At 36.0% G+C, this 19522-nt stretch overlaps 1 protein-coding gene across 1 annotated transcript; it reads left to right on the top strand.

Moving 5' to 3' along the window:
* The first annotated feature begins 899 nt into the window (after positions 1–899).
* On the top strand, positions 900–19041 carry plekhg7 (pleckstrin homology domain containing, family G (with RhoGef domain) member 7). The gene is made up of 17 exons (XM_084123734.1): positions 900–1124; positions 2629–3350; positions 4456–4478; positions 7005–7123; positions 7634–7674; positions 8034–8129; positions 8477–8623; positions 8835–8930; positions 9057–9158; positions 10424–10537; positions 12786–12960; positions 15068–15183; positions 15902–15989; positions 16082–16161; positions 16904–17057; positions 17233–17330; positions 18204–19041. The coding sequence occupies exons 2-17, from the start codon at positions 2748–2750 to the stop codon at positions 18312–18314; spliced, it is 2163 nt and encodes a 720-aa protein (XP_083979860.1). The 5' UTR covers positions 900–1124; positions 2629–2747; the 3' UTR covers positions 18315–19041.
* Positions 19042–19522: the final 481 nt, after the last annotated feature.

The following is a 19522-nucleotide window of genomic DNA, read 5'->3' as shown; positions in this document are numbered from 1 at the left end:
TCATTTGGGATGAAATAAACAAAATAAAGCCACATGGTCACGTTTTCTTGGTTTTTGCTGAATTTTGGTTTTATAATCCAATTAATACAACTCCACAGCCACATAATGTAATGTAAAAAAAACGTGTGGAACTTTGAATTGTGACCTAGATGAGAGAGATGATACTAATGACTGAAATTTCCCATATTTTCAAGTAAATGTGGTGTAATTGTATTTAATAAATTATATAGCTGGGTTCTTTACTGACAAATATCTTTTTTCATTACCTTTATCAATAGGCCTACTTAGAATTCTGTGAATTCTATGAAGTTCTTAAAAACAAGAAGAAAAAAAAATGACATTCATACAAATACTGACTTGAATACAACTCTTCTACGATCAACTTTTTAAGTAGGCTACTGAATTAATATTTAAATAATTAACGAATCAACCTTTTAGATAATAGTTTTTTCAAAACATAAACCATCATGAATTACAAGGACATTTCTAACAGCTTGGTATGTTTTTTGAAACTAGATTTTACAATTTATAATATCAGTCATCCTAATTTGTCAATGACAATAATAACACCGTCCAATAAATAAATAAATAAATAAAGGTTGAGAATAACAACCTGGCTGATCTCAGCATCAACCCTATCACGTGGTCACTGGAAGGAAAACTAAGATGCTTGACATTTGCTCACAGTTTCCATGAGGTTAAAGCTCATGTGTGACTGACTACGTCTACGACATCTAACCTGGATGCTCGGTACCTGTCATTTACTTACTTACCTATCTGTCTAAAGAAACACGAGGTCATGAACACACGCAGTACGAGATTACACCGCACACACACACACACATATCAACACAATACAGCTATGCTCCACCTCCATTGACCTTAGGCGACAAAGCAGCAGAGAAAACCTCCCTCACACAAAAGCTGCGGTGCCTCAGAGCCATTGCATGCAGTATTTTATCATACGCTTATTTTACTTTAAACGGAGCAGGATTCTGTTGTTGCGTGTACGTTTTTGAGGATAAATAGCCGGTTTGAAACTGTAGCAGAGACTTGTGTATATTTGGTCCAACTCTTTTCCCTTCAGCTGCCCGATTCGCAGATTACCCGGGAACAACTAAGCGGTAAGTGGCACAGACATAAATAATAATCGACACTTATAGTTATCAAATAACCTTTAACTTTTTTTCATTGTCTGAAAAGATACATCTGCGATTCGTCCGCAACAATAAACGTTTAGTTCTTTGTTTCTTGTTTACAGAAACAAAGAACTAAGCTAAGGTATTTTACTGTCTGTTTTTTATATGAGTACATTATACAACATCATGCCTTTTACTGTGGTTTATTTTAATATTAGCACCATCCCTGTAAACCTACACTAGTTGCCAGAGCAGGATCAGGTGCCTTTTCCCACGCTGCTCTGTCACAGTGATGTACGGTTCAAGTAAAGTTTCTTTATCAAGTACACAATGATAACGCATGCAGTAGTTATTAAATGTAGGCTAATGTTGGAAATGTATTTGGGTCATTCCTCATAAAAGGTGCCTTTTTGTTTCTCGCATGTAAACAATGACCACGCATGATATTTCCTAACACACCACCAACAACAGCAAAAGTAGGCTACAGTATAGGTTTCTTTGTGTGTTGTGTGTTCAAGGTTACCGTCATAACCCATCCTTACTAAAATGTTATATATCTTTTTTGATCACTTTCTCCTACATTCTGTTTGATTTCTTATATAGTCACCCCCTTAAACCATCATTTTTGTATAAACAATTGATTATTGGAAAAACTGGATATTTGATGGATATTTGGTAATGACTAAATTAGCTGTAATTCTAATATATATATATATATATATATATATATATATATATATATATATATATATATATATATAATTGTATCAGAAAATAACATATTTCATATTACAAAACCAATTGTGCAATCAGCAACATTAAAAAACTGACAGGGTTGATAGTTTTACAGCTAATTTAGTATATATATTTAATGAATTTAAATTAAATATACTTTCAAAAATCACAAAAGGCCCTCATGTCATGTAATGACCCAGTTTCTGCAGGCTCCACAGAAGAATACAGAGATAAAATCACAGATATAAGATAAGAGTTAAAAGTTAGAAAGTGAACATACAGCATATATATAAATAAATACAAGTATATAGGCTACGATATATATGATGGACTTGATGGACAATATGATGGCTATTACAACATAAGGATTATCACTTTAAACATGCTATATGATAAACTACAGACTATTGAGAATGTGGTAAAAAAAAAAAAATTAATCCTCCTGAAGTGTTTGCTTGAAAATTGCATAATGTTTATAGGGGCTTTCAATGTCTGGGCGCTTAACTTCATAAGTATTGGTGAATGCAGATTAAACCATTTAATCCCATTTGTGACCAAAAATTATTTTGTAGAGTTTGAAGGTTCTAAAAAGAGTTGTTGATGTATTATACACAGTTATAAACTACAAATGAAACTGCAGGTTTTCTTGAATTTATTTAAACATTTTTTGGGGATTAAATGGGTACATGGCTAGTTCTACAAGAGTTGCAATAAAAATAGTGGGTGGCTTTTCTAATCCTTTCTTGCTTTTCAGAAGCTCCAGAGACATGGGTTTAAGGATTGGATACATTTTTGTGGGAATGACTTAAGCCAAACCTGCATCTGATTCTTAATCAGTCTTCTGTTGTGGGATATAATGCTGGATTACTCAAAATGACTGAGTTGAATTATGCTTTTATAAGCGAAAACGGGAAGGAAGCGGATAAAACTTTGGACTGGAGTTGTATAGACTGGCATGCGAGGATAACGGTAAAAGGGACGGATGCACAGACTCAAACCCAATGTGTGCAAAGCGAGGACAAAGACACACAAACGGCTAGTCCTTTCATGATGCGAATAGATTTAGGAAGGACGTCGTCCAGACTGAGGTATGGTTCCCTCACGGAGTCTGACGGCGTGCCCGCACATTTATTCCAGTTTGATAGACAAGCCCCAGCCCGCATCTCCACGTCCCCAACTCTGAGGAGAATGAGGAGTACAAGAATCTCCTACCGAGAACCAAGCAAGTTAGACAGTCCTGTGGAGTCTCCCACTCCGACGAGTCCCCTTTCTCAATTTTTCCGGCAGTCATCTCCACTGGCTGTTCAGTTGGATGGAGAGAGTGGGAACTTTGAATCTTCAATGATTCATGGGAAAATCAGATCACACAGATCAAAGACCCTTGACAATGGTGTCATTTGCAAGAGCAAAGAGTCTCGTGATTCAAAAGAGCCTGTTTCTGATGACAGTGAGAGCTCCACCGATGACAATGAGCAGGTATATGTCTTTAAAATTCCTAACCCTATATATCTAAACAGTAAATATGAGAGACTTAACTGAAACATGGCACTCTAGAATACTTACTTCTGATCAATAGCGCTAGTGTTCTGATATTTCCTAATATTTCCCATCGTCCATAACATCTCTGTATATCAGACTGCTTATTCAGGTAAAAAACACTGTAACTTTCATGCTTGGTATTACTGTATTATTGTTGCAGTCAGTGTTTTAGGGCCATTTGTTTAGTTTTTTAGCAAAATCATTAAGGTAATATAAAGGTAAAATGATCAATTATATACTTATTTAATCTCAAATGTATTTATTTGCTAAGTAACAGTGTAAAAAATATAGGTGTCGATGATTTCAGTAATATTTTAAATGAGCTTTTATTTAATATTTTTGTTTAGTTTTGTATAAGTTTTAGTAGTTTTAGTGCATCAACTTAAACTTATTTCAGTTACTTCTCATTTTTGTTTAGGTTTTTTTCATTTAGATTTTCATACATTTTTTAGCTTTATTTCAATTAACAATGTTTTTAATAGGCTTAGTTTTAGTTAATGATAATAACCCTGGGCCTGATCACCCTGTCAGTGTTTATTTGATTTTCTGGCTGTACTTTATCCTTTTCTAAATTGATGATAATAAGTTTCATATGATATGTGATGAAACAGTCTTTTTTTCATGCTTGTAAGAGTCTTTCCGCTCTTATCAAAGAAAGCCTCTTGTCTCTTGTCTCATTCCTCTTCGACCTCCTGAGGTAGTAGTTCACAATAAGAGCTTTTGACAGCAATTGAATCAGTAGTTTCATGCCTGACAGACCTCTCCTCTGATGAAGCTCCATTCAGCGCATTCAGCAATCACCAAATAATGGAAGGGTCAGTGAAGAATCAAAAGTATAAAAGGAAAGCCCCATTCACTCCTCTCACACATTCATCCAAGCATTTCCACAATGGAGTGAGATATCTGTAGATGTGAGAACTTTAGGGTTCTTTAACCCGCACCAGTTGTGTGATGAGATCCTTTGAAATTGATATTATGCATAGTGTTTTTTTCTTCTTAAAGTACTTTGCTCACGTTTTATTTTATCTGCTTTTGATTACAGGTCAAGGATCCCTGTCATAAAAGGTAGGTGAGCTGTTTCTATCTAATGTTTTGCATAAACCGTCCCCACCCGAGTCATATTTGCATGTGAACCGTAATTTTGCCCTTAGTGTGTATGGTCACTTTGTTCTGTGTCAAACCAGCATTTTCTTGTTCACTTAAACTACCCGGCCGATACTTGTTGCTCAACATCTCTCATTTGAAAAGTTGTTTCATTAATCCAGGAATTTGTTTGTGTGGAAACACACCGTTTGGGGTAATGAGGCTAAAGCAGGACACTTTTTCAGTAGAGCGCCACCATGCTGGCGCAGGGGGTGTTGGGATAGAGGGAAGTTCTTTGTTCATTGTATTGCCGCTTTGTTAGCTGCACATGAACTTTTAATGGAGAGTTATTAGAGTTAGATCATTCGGCCCTGTACGGGCCAGACAAACTCTCATTAGTGACGCTTTTCCCCCTGTAGGGCCCACTCTGCTTGGGCCACGGTCGTCTTTTCAGCGGTGGATAATTAGGCAGCTATTGTGGCCTTAATTACAGTATGGCACCGTCTGATTGCAGTGCTCATCCCTGGACGGCGATTGGACGGGACAGTTATGTTAAGGGGGCATCTTTATTCCGTGGAGGTGCGAGGACAATGCTCCCTTCTTTGTGGTCGTGCTGGGGCAGGGATAGTTGGCATAGAGGGCTGCTTCATTCTAGGATTGCCTCTAGATAACAAGCCATTAGCAGTGACCTGTTTTTAATGTCGGTAAAAAGGAGATGCAATGAGTGACTTTTTACTGGTAGGGTTCAATGTACCGGCACCTGTGTTTCTGTTTGCACTTGCAAAGGAGAAGTTGGAAGTGTAAAAAGTGAACACATAGGGTTTTTTTTAAGGGGTTTTAACAAAGTATAAAGTTAAAAAGGAAGTATTTGATGGGTTCATTGTGCCAGGGACCGTGGAAATGGGTGTTGTTCATTTTATAATGCTGAAGAATTCATATCTCATAGCAACTTTATATGAGTCAAGTGTTTATTGGTATATGATCCCAGATTCACTGTGATGAACACGGAAAGACTGATATAGTATCTGCAGTTGTTATTGTATTCAGTTCTTCAGTTGGGGTTCTTGTTATGTTGGTTTGGCAAACTCAAGCAATGGACATCCATCCATCCATCCATCCATCCATCCATCCATCCATCCATCCATCCATCCATCCATCCATCCATCCATCCATCCATCCATCCATCCATCCATCCATCCATCCATCCATATCCCTCTGTCTGACTTTCACATTTCTAGGCCTTCACATTTCAGTTAAAGATTTGTAAAGCCTACAGTCATAGTTTGCCTTGATCAACCTTTGTTTTTTACTTTAATGTTGTAGTAAAACAGATTTTTATTTCATGAATGGAAGGTATGATTTTCTCTTACTTCCAAGCTCTTATTGCTCCCCCATACCTGCATTTTAAGATGTAAGTAAGCCCCTGTAAACTGTTTATTGACACACACCACATCATTGAGTCTCTGTACAGATGGATAGGCACAAAGCTGAGAGTGACTCAAACAAAAACCAGACTATCGAGTTGTGTGTGAAAACAGTCATAGCACTGCCTAAAAGCCCTTAGGATTGTATGTCAAAATGTGACAGGGAAACTGAAGCAGAGCAGAAAAAAACAGAAATTCACTGTACGGAACTATATTCATGTTTAATATAATATAGTGATTATAAACTATAATGATGATTTAACGGTATAGGGAACTGCACAAGAGCAGAAATGTGTCCTTCTCTACATTGTTTGCAGTCCACCATATAAATGAGCTTATTACTTGTTTGTTTTCTCAACAAAAAAAAAAAAAATCATTTGATTTGATTAATAATGACTTCGCTCCTACTGCTGCAGGCTAAAAATCAGGGTGCTGACTTCCCTCCCTTGCTGCTGCTCTTTGTTCTCAACCAGTGAATATAATAATCTGTATCTTCTGATATATCCCACTGCTCAGTTGTCCGTTGACAGACCTATAAATCCATGCAGTGGTGTGCAGGTACAGCTGTTAGATGGAATGGTTTCGTTAGTCGTCTTTGCAAACGCAGCTCCGGCCACCTAATACTAGCAAGGCATGTTAGAAATGTGAACATGGAATTCTTTGATTTCCTGCTAAAGCAAATCTGGTTTGAAATTTCAAGTTTAGCACGGCTTGGCTCTGCATAAAGAGATTACTACAGCGCATTGGCCAAGGTTTATCAAACCTTCTCAGATTAATTTAGTGAAATAATTGTTTTCCGAGGTCTAAGGAGCTATTGTGCTATTCTGGACTGGATTGAGGTTAAATTAATTTGGCGGAATTGCATTTCACATGCAAATCTACCCTCTAAGCTCGTGGTGAACTTGTAGAAAGTGTCGTTATACAAATGCAAAGCAAATAAATGTTGAAGGTGATGCTCTGTGGTTAACCAACATTATTTCAGTACACATCCATCATGCATACTTCTACTTTGAAAGACTGGCTGCCTCAGGGGCTGGAATGTTCTCCGAACTCACCTGTTCTCTTCTGGTTTGGTTTTTCTCAGGCTGCAGGAGAGGAGGCGGAGCTCCGTGGTTGTGAGTCTTCCTGGATTGGATGTTTCTCCTGGAGATTTGTTTGTGTCCAATGGCGCTGCTGATATTTTAAATAAATCAGCCTATTCAGGTTAGTCATGCCTCAGTCAATGTCATGACTCAGGGTTTGATATGTATTGCTAACATTTACTAACCTATATTGACACTCACAGAATTAAATCTTAAAGAAAGAATAAGTAGCTTTATAGCACATTCTCCAAATTGCAATACTTGAATGTTTTGCTCTGTATAAAGTTAAGCATTTTGGTAACACTTTACAATAAGGTTCATTTGTTAACTACCTTAGTTAACATGAACTAAGAATGAACAATACTTATACATCATTTATTAATCTTAGTTATGTACTGATACATTATTAAAATCAAAGGTTGTATTTGTTAACTTTAGTTAATGCACTGTGAAGTAACAAACAAACAATGAACAGCTGTATTTTTATTAACTAACATTAACAAAGATTAATAAATACAGTATCAAATGTATTGCTCATTGTTAGTTCATGTTAGTTAATACATTAACGGATGTTAACTAATGAACCTTATTGTAAAGTGTTACCAGCATTTTATTATTGCATTTTTTACAGACACTAAGAAATCAAAGTGGCCCTTCTTGAGGCGTAGCACAGTAAGTTCCCGTATTTTAACGTTTCAATAATCTCTCCCATGAAGTTTTGATCTAATGCCAGTTCTGTGGCCATCTGCAGATACTCTATTGTAATTTTTCAGATGCTTCGTGTCATTCGGATGATGTCTAGCACATAGTGTTCACTGACCCATTTTGAGCTACATCAGATTTGAATGCATGCACACCTTCCACCCAATCAATTCAATTAACAGTAAACAACAACAAAACGGGCCTGTCTAACAGAGCTCGAACATGTCCTGCTATCTAATCTGCTCCACAGTTTGTGCTCAAACACAAAGAGACCTGTTGAGGGCCGGGCAGTGTGATGTTGAGTAAATGTGAGTTGTGTTTTCCAACAGACAAAAGGAAAGACTTGCAGCGTAGCCGACATTGACAAGTGTCTGGCTGGCGTTCAGGTCCAGGAATGGAGAGACACAGACTTTCAGACATTTAAGGTAAAAAATCAGTTGATTTTGACCACCTGAGATGAGCTTTAGAGCACCTTCGTTTTTATGCATGGCACCTTAGAAGTCCAGTTTTTGTTATTATTAAGTCAAGACACCCATGTGTAAAAATGTTATGAGTTCTCTTTTTATCACTCCATAAATCAGAAAATTATGGAGGCTTTTTTCTGCAGCTGAATAAAAAAAAATAAAGACAATATTGACTTTTTATCTCACAATTCTTTTTTCTGAGAATTTTGAGATATAACTTTATTTCTATATCTTTATTTCTTCATGGAAAATATTTTTTGCCTGTGGTGTCTTACCTTAAGGAGTCAAATTTCTCTCTCTTCTTTCAGGATATGTCTTTAGACGACTTTTTGAGCAGTCGCTCTGAACTGGAAGCAGCAGAGAATCCAAAAACCTACCGAAAACAGGAGGCCATTTGGGAGCTTTTCACCAGTGAATGTGTCTACTTCCTTGATCAGCTTATGGTTTTAAAAGAGGTGTGGACATGATGCCTTCAGTATTATGGAATGGCATGTCCTCCAGTGAAAGAGACAAATACAGTTTTTATCGTACTTTATATTGCATGGTTACAGTAACTGAAATTTACCAGTGAACTACAAGCTAACACAAATAGTCTAGTGCCAACCAGCCATTTCGTCACTCTGTTGGAATAGAGCTTAAATGTGCTTGCCTTTGTTCTGCATATAGGTGTTTCTGACCACACTAACAGACCTGCAGATGAGAGATTGTCTACTGGACATTGACTCCTGGAGGCTCTTTGCAAATCTCAATGAGCTCTGTTTGGTAAGACTTCAATGAGTTTGGTGTAAAATTGTAACAGGAAATTTAACAACTGCAGTTTTGTGACTAGTCTGGTTTATAATATAAAATATTGTTCTTAGCTCTCTTTTGTTTCTTACTATATTTCAGGTTAGCTTCGGCTTCCTTACAAGTCTCTTGCGTGTCATTAAGGAAATGTGGGCCAGTCCAGACAACAATAGTACTCAATCTCTGCATGAACTCCTTAGAAAGGTAGGATACCATAGGTTGATATATATACAGTGCAATGCATAAGTGAATACACCCATGCTAAAGTTGACTAAAAAGAGGAATAAAAAATCATATTTTGGAAATTGAACTTAATGCCTTAATTTAAAAAATTAGGGAAAATCCAACCTTTAAGGACACCATTTTTCTTTGTGAATGAATAATGTATCGTAAATAAATAAATGTTCTTCCTTAAAATACATGGTGCATAAGTGAGTACACCCCTATGTTAAATTCCCATAGAGGCAGGCAGATTTTTATTTTTAAGTATTTTTTTTAATTTTTTTTTAGGATACTATGCATCCTGATAAAGTTCCCTTGGCCTTTGGAATTAAAATAGCCCCACATCATCACATAGCCTTCACCATACCTAGAGATTGGCATGGGGTACTTTCCATAAGATCATCTCTCAATGCAAATCAAACTAGCTTTTAGGCTAACTGAAATAAAATCATGCCAATCTCTAGGTATGGTGAAGGCTATGTGATGATGTGGGGCTATTTTAATTCCAAAGGCCAAGGCCATATATATATAGTGTGAAATATATATCAGTGTCACATGATCCTTCAGAAATCATTCTAATATGCTGATATTTTTGTGGATTTTTTGATAAATTTAAAGTTCTAAAGAACAGCATGTATTTGAAGTAGAAATCTTGATCACACTTTAGTTTAGAGTCCTTTTCTCACTAGTGACTAACTATTAACTATGACATTTGCCTCAATAAACTCCTAATTACTGCTTATTAAAGGTTAGTAATGTAGTTTAGGTATGGGGTAGGGTTAAGGGATGTAGAAATGGTCATGCAGAACCAGGCATTAATATGTGCTTTATAAGTACTAATAAACAGCCAATATCCTTGGAATGTGCATGCTAATAAGCAACTAGTTAATAGTGATAATTGGACCCTAAACTAAAGTGTGACCGAAATCTTTAACAATGTAAAAGTCTTTACATACAAAATAACTCCTACAATCTAAAATAAAAAATGCTCACAGAAATGGAAAGAAACGGTCAGTGACCTTTAGACATAATGTATAACTGCTCAAATGCAAACATGAGATCCAACCCCTTAGCAATGTTGTGCTTACATAATGTATTATTATGTTAGACATTAAGCAAACGATTGTTTTAGAAAACAAAAAAACTGAACACCGCTAATCTTTTGTTCCGTTTGCTAAAAGATAACAGAAGTTTTTATCTGTTGTTCTCTTCTGATCACTCTCCCTTATTGACTGTTGACTTTACAGGCGTTTGGTGAGAGCATTTGCCATTGTCTACAGAAATACTGCCTGAATTACAGTACGGCCATCTTTTATCTGGACAGCCTGAAGCTCAGGGAGGACTTTGGCTCTTTCGTGAAGGTAACCGTGGCAGGCAAGATTTGATATGGTAAATCAGGGCTTGGTCTCATTGTACTGACAAGATCTAGGGAACAGGGCAAATGTTCCCACACGAGGTTCAGGCCACTGCAGGGTAGTTGTCAGGGACCGTTGCTTCTCACGCAGGAACATTGAACATTGAAAAACTGTTGACTCTGCTACTTTCCCTCTCTTACACCATCAGCTGTCTCCACATCAGTTTTGGCCTGTTGCTTCTTGCTTTTCCACTTGCACACAGGGGATCTGATTTGTCAGTATTACATTCATGTCAAGAAGTAGGCTACAGTATTATCAAAAATGTGCCACTAGTGTGCTTTTTTAGATATGACCTTTTATGTAATGTTTAATATAGCTGTTTATGAATGTTAAAGGTCTTCAAAATTTCAAAGATCAAAGTGCACGACAGGCAGAGTCATTGGCTGCATCCGAAAACTTAAAAATGCTCTATTTCAGGGTAGGAAGGCATCAAGGCACGTCTGAATCCAATGTTAGCTTGCACGCTATTTTGCTGTAGATCATTAAACTGTTACGCTGCCTCAGTAGTCTGTCTGAAATCAGTTTCGTATGGTACCTTCTTGCGCAAACGCTGCCTGCAAAGTCATTCCCCAAGTTTTCGTATGCAGCCATTATTTCCCAAATTAAGAATCGATTATAATCTGCCTGAATCGTGTCATCAATAATTCCAGTCTTACTTCCTGCATGAACCTACAGTACGTTTGCCTGACAACAACATCTACTCAGGGCTGCCAGCTTTCACGCAATTGACACTGTTCTCGCTCTCTCACGCCACACATCCATTTTCTAACGCATTGAAAAATCGTGACGCAAAGAGGACACTGACACAGAAAGACAAGACAGAGCAAGTTACTTTTGATTTGAAACAAAGTCTAAGCTTTCAAATTCTGTCACTTTTATTTTGAAATTCAAACATTAAATAACGTTTCGGCACTCTTTAATGTAACGTGACCGATCATTGTAGCGCCTCAGTTCAAGTGGCATCTGTGTTCCTCTTTATTACACTGTAACAAATTATCTGATCAATAAGTTATAACAACACATTTTTACATTGCTTTAACTTATCAAAATAAGTCCAGCAATTTTCAACTTTTTTTATAAGTAATACAAGATTCAACTCCTTTTTTTTAAGTCAGTTTAATGCAATTTAATTTGAAATAACTTAAAGGGGTGGTATAATGCCATTTTCACAAGATGTAGAATAAATCTCTGATGTCCCCAGAGTGTGTATGTGAAGTTTTAGCTCAAAATACCCCACAGATATTTTTATATAGCATTTTAAAATTGTCAATTTTTGAGGGTGAGCAAAAACACACCATTTTGTGTCTGTTCCTTTAAATGCAAATGAGCTGCTGCTCGCGGCACAGAGGGCGGAGCTTCAACAGCTTGCACTCACACAGACATGCACTGAAAATTTCAAAAACTTTTTAGCCTTTTATGTTCAAACCGGAGTCAGACAATGATGGAGAGACTCATGAAGAAGTGACAACATGTAGACATTTCTGAATGGCTAGTTGATGAATTTATGTAGCTTATGTGTAGTTATCTTCTAGTCATTGATTAGCATATTCTGTCTTGATAATCTATAAATCGTGTTCCGTGGGCGGAGTTTATGTAAATTGTAGGGTTGGTGATGTCACTAACCCCGGAGGAATGTCGTGTAGTCCCAACCAGCCGTTTGTTGTAGTCCTTAAAAAGTGATTTCTTTAAAAGCAAATATCTCCCTTTGCTTTGAACTTTGAGCATTGCAACTTTGCAGATGTTGTTTATGCTCAAACAGCAACATTACACACTAACTAAAGTTAGAAAAGTGAAATCATAATCAACCACCCCTTTAAACATCCAAATTGATTGTACTTAAAAATTGAATGCAGCAACCTTTTTTTACAGTGTACTAGTTAAAAGAAAATAAACACGAATGAACATTAGAAGGTATGTTGAAAGATACAGTACAACTTACAGAAATGTGTCATGTCTCATGTAATCGATCTTATCTATCTCATGAAATCATCGGAGAGACCGAATCCTTTATTGAAACGTTTCAGACATTGTGAGAAATATTATGAGAAAAATAAAATGTTATTTTACCTTGGATGCATGCAAGCCTATTGTAGGAGACCTCCAAAACAAAATTAGGAGCCTTAAAAAAACGACATAATAGGGGCACTTTAATACTACATCTTTCTTCCCATCCTTCACTCTTTCTCTCATCCAGTGGTGTGAACGTAACGAGCAGTGCCGCAGACTGCAGTTGAAGGATCTTCTGGTGATTCCTCTGCAGAGGTTTACACGGTACCCTCTGCTGTTGAAGAACATTGGGAAGAGGAGTTGCTCCGAGGCCGAGGAGAACACCATACAGAGCATCGTGGATCTTGTTGACAGAGCCATCTGTAAGTCAGTGGTATTAATGTGACAGTTCAAAGTACGGATGCATGATATGAAAATTCATGCCAATACCAATAAGCTGAAAATTATTTTCATGTTATGGCTGATAACTGATAAATGGCGGATATTAAAAAAAGTAATACTATTTTGTCTAAATAATTTAAAAATAAAACGCTTAGAACTAAAATAAATTGTTTTAAATGCTGAAATTAAGTGAATAAAAGTGAATTTAGTTACGTGAAAAATTTATATTAATTTTGAGATTTACTAAATATTACTTGTAGAAGTTGTTAAATTAGTGATATTTAAATGTTGTACTATTTTGTCTGAATAAATGTAGCCATCACAAAATTATAATGTACTACAGGAAGAAAATGTGTGAACATTTAAGATGACCGCAAAGGAAGTTAGCATGCATTATTAAATATCCATTATCAACCCGAACCAAAAAAATAAAAACATCAAAAATATATATTTTTTTAAAGCAATACTTACTGTATGTGGGAGAAAAAAAAATTAGTTTTCCTTGTTCCTCATATGCAGATGCTTTGATCTGGTTTGTGTAAAACGCTCTTGTCAAGCCAGGAATTAGAAGCTGTGAAAGGTGACTTTTCCTGTTTTCATAGAGAAGATGTTTGTGAGGTTTGTTGTGACAGCCGCTGTGAGAAAAGATATGCAGAGTGACAGCTGCAAAATCAGTGTGAAAGACACAGCTGCCATGTTTTAGTTAGTCATGAAAACCTGATATGCGCAGTTATCTTTTAACTTTTTTTTCAAGTACCCTGTTTTGATAAGGAAATGAGATAAATACACACTCTGTGTTTACATGCATTCATGTTTGCCCTTCCATCTGTTAAAATATTTGTATTTTAATGTTTTTTTTATTATTATTTTAAAAAGTATATATATATAATATATTTTTGTTTATATAAAATAGATTTATTTAAATGTATAATTTACTAAGACAAACTTGTTAATCAAAAATGCCGTTATGATGGTAATGACCATGTGGTAGAGATACAAGATTTTGCTGTTGACACACAACAAAGTCTGGTCCTATATTTAGTCATTTTAAAAGACAAAACATTTTTTTCTTATTTTGAAACAAATAACCCACTAACTGACTATGTGTGATGATATATGTATTTCACTTTCAACATAAAAATGCAGTAAAATTTATGGAAGCTTGTTTCTGTCAATCAATAAAAAAAGGTAATTGCAATTTTTTATCTCATAATTTTCTCACTTTTCTTGCAATTGTGAGTTTATATCTCACAATTCTGACTTTTTTTCTTGCAATTGTGAGTTTATATCTCACAATTCTGACTTTTTTTCTCACAATTGTGTTTATATCTCACAATTCTGACTTTTTTCTCGCAATTGTGAGTTTATATCTCACAATTCTGACTTTTTTTCTTGCAATTGTGAGTTTATATCTCACAATTCTGATTTTTCTCAGAATTGTACGTTTATATCTCGTATTTCGTATTTTATGACTCATATTTGTGAGTTTATAACTCACTATTCTGACTTTTCTCAGAATTGTGAAATATAAACTTGCAATTGGGAGAAAACAGTCTGAATTGTGAGTTAAAAAGTCGCAATTACCTTTCAGTAATATTCTCTAGATGTTTGTTGTTATGATAATGATTGCATTTGTCTTGTTGACCTGCTTCAGGACTGATTTATGGCTAGACAAGCATGAAATGAATAATAGGTTAATCTTCTGTACAACAACGTCCCAAGATGGGAGCAGCTCATTTCAACACACATAATGACACAGTTTAGCCAATATAAGGGTGTGTGTTCAACTCTTCCTGGTGACTTTCAGTTGTCTGATGGGTGTGGGGTTCAAACAACATGAACCTTCGTCATTGTTGATGAGAGAGCCTTCACTTGGAATGCAATGGGAAGAATCTAGAATTTAAATAAAGTCAATCATCTCCAACTGAACAAACAAAAACAGGATCTGTGGTTGTATAAAAGCAGTAATGTTTGTTTGGGGAGGTGTGGATTAATGCACTGAACCTTTCAAAGCCAACCACCTTTGTGTGGGCTGATGAGACAATAAGTTACCCACCCAAATCTCTTTCTCTTTCTGTCTCTGTACAGATGATCTTGAAGGAAAAGTAAAGTGGTTGGACAACTACCAGAAAGTGAAGCAGCTGAAGGAATCTCTAGTGTGGCTTCCTGTGTGGGAGCGAGACAAGAGGGCGCATGTTCCTGAGGTCTGTCAAAATCTGTCTCCATATACACACGTTATACTTAAAGGCACAGTATGTAAGTTTCGCTGCTAGAGGTCGCTTGTTTAAAACAATAACAAAGGCGTAGCTTGATGATGTCGTGAATGAGCGTGGAATCATGGGAGTTTTTGTCTTCCTCCACAGCTGATGGAAAGTAATCCGACAGGATTCGGGCAGAAATCATGTTCATGGATGAGCAAAAAAGTTTTATTAACGTTATTGTGGTATGAAGCAGGGCGGGGCAGAGAGCTTTGGAAATTTTACGTTGCTGTTTTTATTATTCTTATATGCCGCAGTTGGTCGCTGCCGCTCCTTTCGTTGTATATTTTACGATTAAAATTTCGTTTAACGTCTGCCTCCTTCCTTGAACTTTGTTACAGTTAAGTTTGATCACTTAAATTCACATTATTTTATTTCATTCTAATGAAACAGCCGCAAGTGCTGAATTATTACTCATACATGTCACTTTATTTGACGAAATAAAATTGTGGGGTAACGCAGCGTTGTTTTAAATTAAAATTTAAACATTGCTGGAAACATTTGGAAAATAATGCAAGTACTCAAGTCAACACAATCTATTTTACAAAATAACATTGTTCTAGTCGTTTTTGGATATTTTAATCCAAAAATCTTACATATTGTGCCTTTAAAAATGCCCACATTTAAAGAGATTTAACGGCTGTGCACGTTTGATCCTTCACAGAATCTGAAGCACTTGCTAAAATCTGTAACCTTGGAGAACCTGGTGTCTCACCGTAGTCTTCTGCACGATGGGAAGCTCATTCTCATAGGTCGGATGGCTGAGTTTTTCTCATTGGTGAAACTTATGCATTTAGGATGGTTGTTTGGTGTGAACTTACATTATTTCTTCTTTTGCACATAGAAAATGCAAAGCTGCATGAGGTCTATCTACTTCTCTTTGAAGAATTCCTTCTAATCACGAAGATCAAGCGCAGCAAAAAGGTGCGGTTATGTATGATTTTTAAGCGTGACTGTTTGGTGTTATTACTGTAAAATGCCTAGCAGCCATGCCTCTATTGACATAAATCAAAGCATGGGTGATGCGTACGAGCGTGTGACGGTAATGTGAAAATAGATTTGTTGATTCTGTGTGGGAGTGATTATTGATTCAAGCCATTACTCCCTTATACACACTAAGGTTGAATAGAGATCAGTGGATTGTGACAGATCATAATATTATACTGACTACTGTAAATGCAGATTAAAAGTTGAATATATTTATAAAAATGTATTTTATCTTTTTTATGAGATGTATCACAATGATTCAAAAAAATCTTAAAAGCTTATTTTGCAAGTTAATATTATACAGGTTATAGGACTAAAATGCTGAAAAGTCAACATGAAATCAAAAAATTAACCCATTTACTTTTTATATTATATACACTACCGTTTAAAGGTTTGGGGTTAGTACAATTCTTTTTCTTTTCTTTTTTTATAATATTTTTATTCCGCAATGATGCCTTAAATTGATCAAATACTTTACATTGTTGCATAAAATTATATTTTAAATATATACAGATCTTTTCTACTTTCTGTTCAGCAAAGTATCCAAAGAAAACTTTATATTAAGCAGCATGACTGTTTTCAACTTTTATAATAAGAAGAAATCTTAGCATTTGTCTATTTGAGAATGGCCAAACTCTTAAACCGCTATTATCACAGGCTTGTGTGTTTTATATTGTAGAAGTCTGGCGTAGTGGAGTCGAACCCCCTGCGTCCGGCTGCGGGCCAAGAGCTTGAGCTCTTATTGCAGGAGGGCTGTAGTTTCACTGTCCTGGACCAGCCCATCTCTCTGGACCGCCTACAGTTAAAGAACATTGACCAGATCAATGCCACAGGTGTTGACGTCACACACACACACATACCATGGCACATTCTTTGGATTAAGGTCATGTTGCAGTTGTTTAGTGCAGTTATGTAATCGCTTGAGGACGAATCCATGTGATCAGCACTGATAATGATGTCGATACAAACACTGAAAGAGTGTTCACTGTTGTCTTTTGAATGTTTCAGCCTCTGGTCTGCCCAATTCATTCATAATAATGCACCAGAATCGGTACCAGCAATGCATTGGAGTCTTCATTCTACAAGCCCAGACTGAATCTATGAAGGTGAATAGAATATTCTGCTTTTTTATGTTGAATTTCAACAGACACCCAACATTCCTAATTCGCAAGATCAACTAGCGCTGACGTGCCAAACATCATCAGGTTACTCAATATTAATGTCATATTTAAATGACATTACATTGAATGTTCTTAGCAGATGCTTTCTTAGCAATTACAACCGTTTTAATAATCACTTGTCATTCTGTCATCATTTACTCACCCTCAAGTTGTTCCAAACCTGTATGAGTTTCTTTCTTCTGTTGAACACAAAAGAAGATAACACAAACAAACAAGGTACATTTATCAAATCTCTGAATATAACCGCAATTGTTCAGCCTGAGGTTGACAGTTGACGGTAACCATTGACTTCCATAATCCTACTAAGAATGTCAGTGGCTACTATCAACTGTCTGATTACCAACATTCTTCAAAACATGTTTTTTTTTTTTTTTTTGGGTGGGGGGGGGGGGGGGTATTTTGTGTTCAACATAAGAAAAAAATTAATACGGATTTGGAACAACTTGAGGGTGAGTAAATTATGACAAAATTGTAATTTTTGTGTGAACTATACCTTTAAGATAAGTCAGTTTACTCAGCAACCATATTGAAGACTGTAGTAATGGCTGCTGAAAATTCAGCTTTGCCATCACAGGAATAAATTACATTTTAAAATATATTACAATAGAACAAATTTTATTTTAAATTGTAATAATATTTCACAATATTACTGTGTTTACTGTGTTTTTGTTTTTAAAAAAAGCAGCAAAACACTTTTACATTTCAATAACATTTAAAATTAGCAATGAAATCTTACAACAATGGTATTATCAATCATGCTAAAAATCTTATTCAGGCTGTATGTTACGTATGTTTCAGAAAGCGTGGGTGTCTGTGATTGAGGATGCCATCAATTCTCTGCTGAAGCAGGACTGTCAGCAGCCGCGGGTCAAGAACTCTTTTCTTTATCTGGAGTCTTCACAGATCTAATTTATACAGAGACTTTCTGTAGAACCTCCTCCAGAGTGCCAAAAGACCACTGCATTGCACAATGCATCTGAGAAATTCACCCAGAAATGAAAATTCTGTCATCATTTACTCGTCCTCATGTCGTTCCGAACCTTCCGTTTAACAGAACAGTACGGTGGGAACCGAGGCCGCCAAGCTTCTAGAAGGACAGAAATCACCTTTGAGTATTATGAAAGTCCTCCATATGGCTCACATTGTGCTAAACATCTCCTTTTATATCTCAGAAAGAAAGTCATAGAGGTTTGGATCAACAATATTTGACAGTTAGGGTTGATTTTAAAGCAACATTAATTTAATCTTTTGTGTGTGTGTGTGTGTGTGTGTGCTAAAAATGGATAAACAGCACAGCTGTAACTGTGGTGACCCTGAGCAGTTTGAAGTTTCACAAGAGGAACCATTATTCAATTCCCTTTTTGAATTTTTGGAGAACGAACCATGTTGCATGTTCCTGTCACAAATAAAGATGCTGAATTTTTTTTTTTGTCACATGGACACGTTGTATTGTGGGAAAGTTAAATGCTTAGATAAATAACTCATGTAGATTGTAATACAGTGTTTGTAAGTTTGCAATTGTTCACATTTGTATAAATTTAAATTTTCTTTAAAAAATTATTATGCTCTACATTGTGTTGGAAATAATTTCCATGTTTGACCATGAAAAATTAAATATTGTCAAGTTGTTTTTATACATTGTGAGCAAAGTATTTCATTTACCAGTATTAACTATGGGTACGTTTACACGACAACGATCCTACTAAAAATGGAAAAATTTAGCATTTTTCATGTACAGACGCCAACGTTGTCAAAATGATCCCCGTTTACTCAGATTCTCGAAAATGACTAAAAATGATGCATTATGCTGCCAGGCCTGTAGTTGGCGATGTCACTTTGGAAAGAAACACTATAGACTGAACATGTAAAGCACATGATGACGCACTTTTTACAAATTCGTGGGGGGGTTTTGTCTACACGAAGATGATAATGGTATAGTTTTCAAAAATTTGCAGTTTAAAACTTCGCCCCAAAAATGTATAAAAAGTTTTCCATTTTTAGTTGAAAAAAAGTGTAGAGTAAACAGCCCCTAAAACTAAAACTATTAATTGTTTCCAGTAATGGAAATAAAGCTGAAATAAACTAAGGGGGAGTTACACAACATCATTTTCAACTAA

This window comes from Abramis brama, assembly GCF_963993115.1.
Source record: "Abramis brama genome assembly, chromosome: 9".
Lineage (NCBI taxonomy): Eukaryota > Metazoa > Chordata > Actinopteri > Cypriniformes > Leuciscidae > Abramis > Abramis brama.
This window is presented reverse-complemented; position numbering and strand designations above follow the sequence as displayed.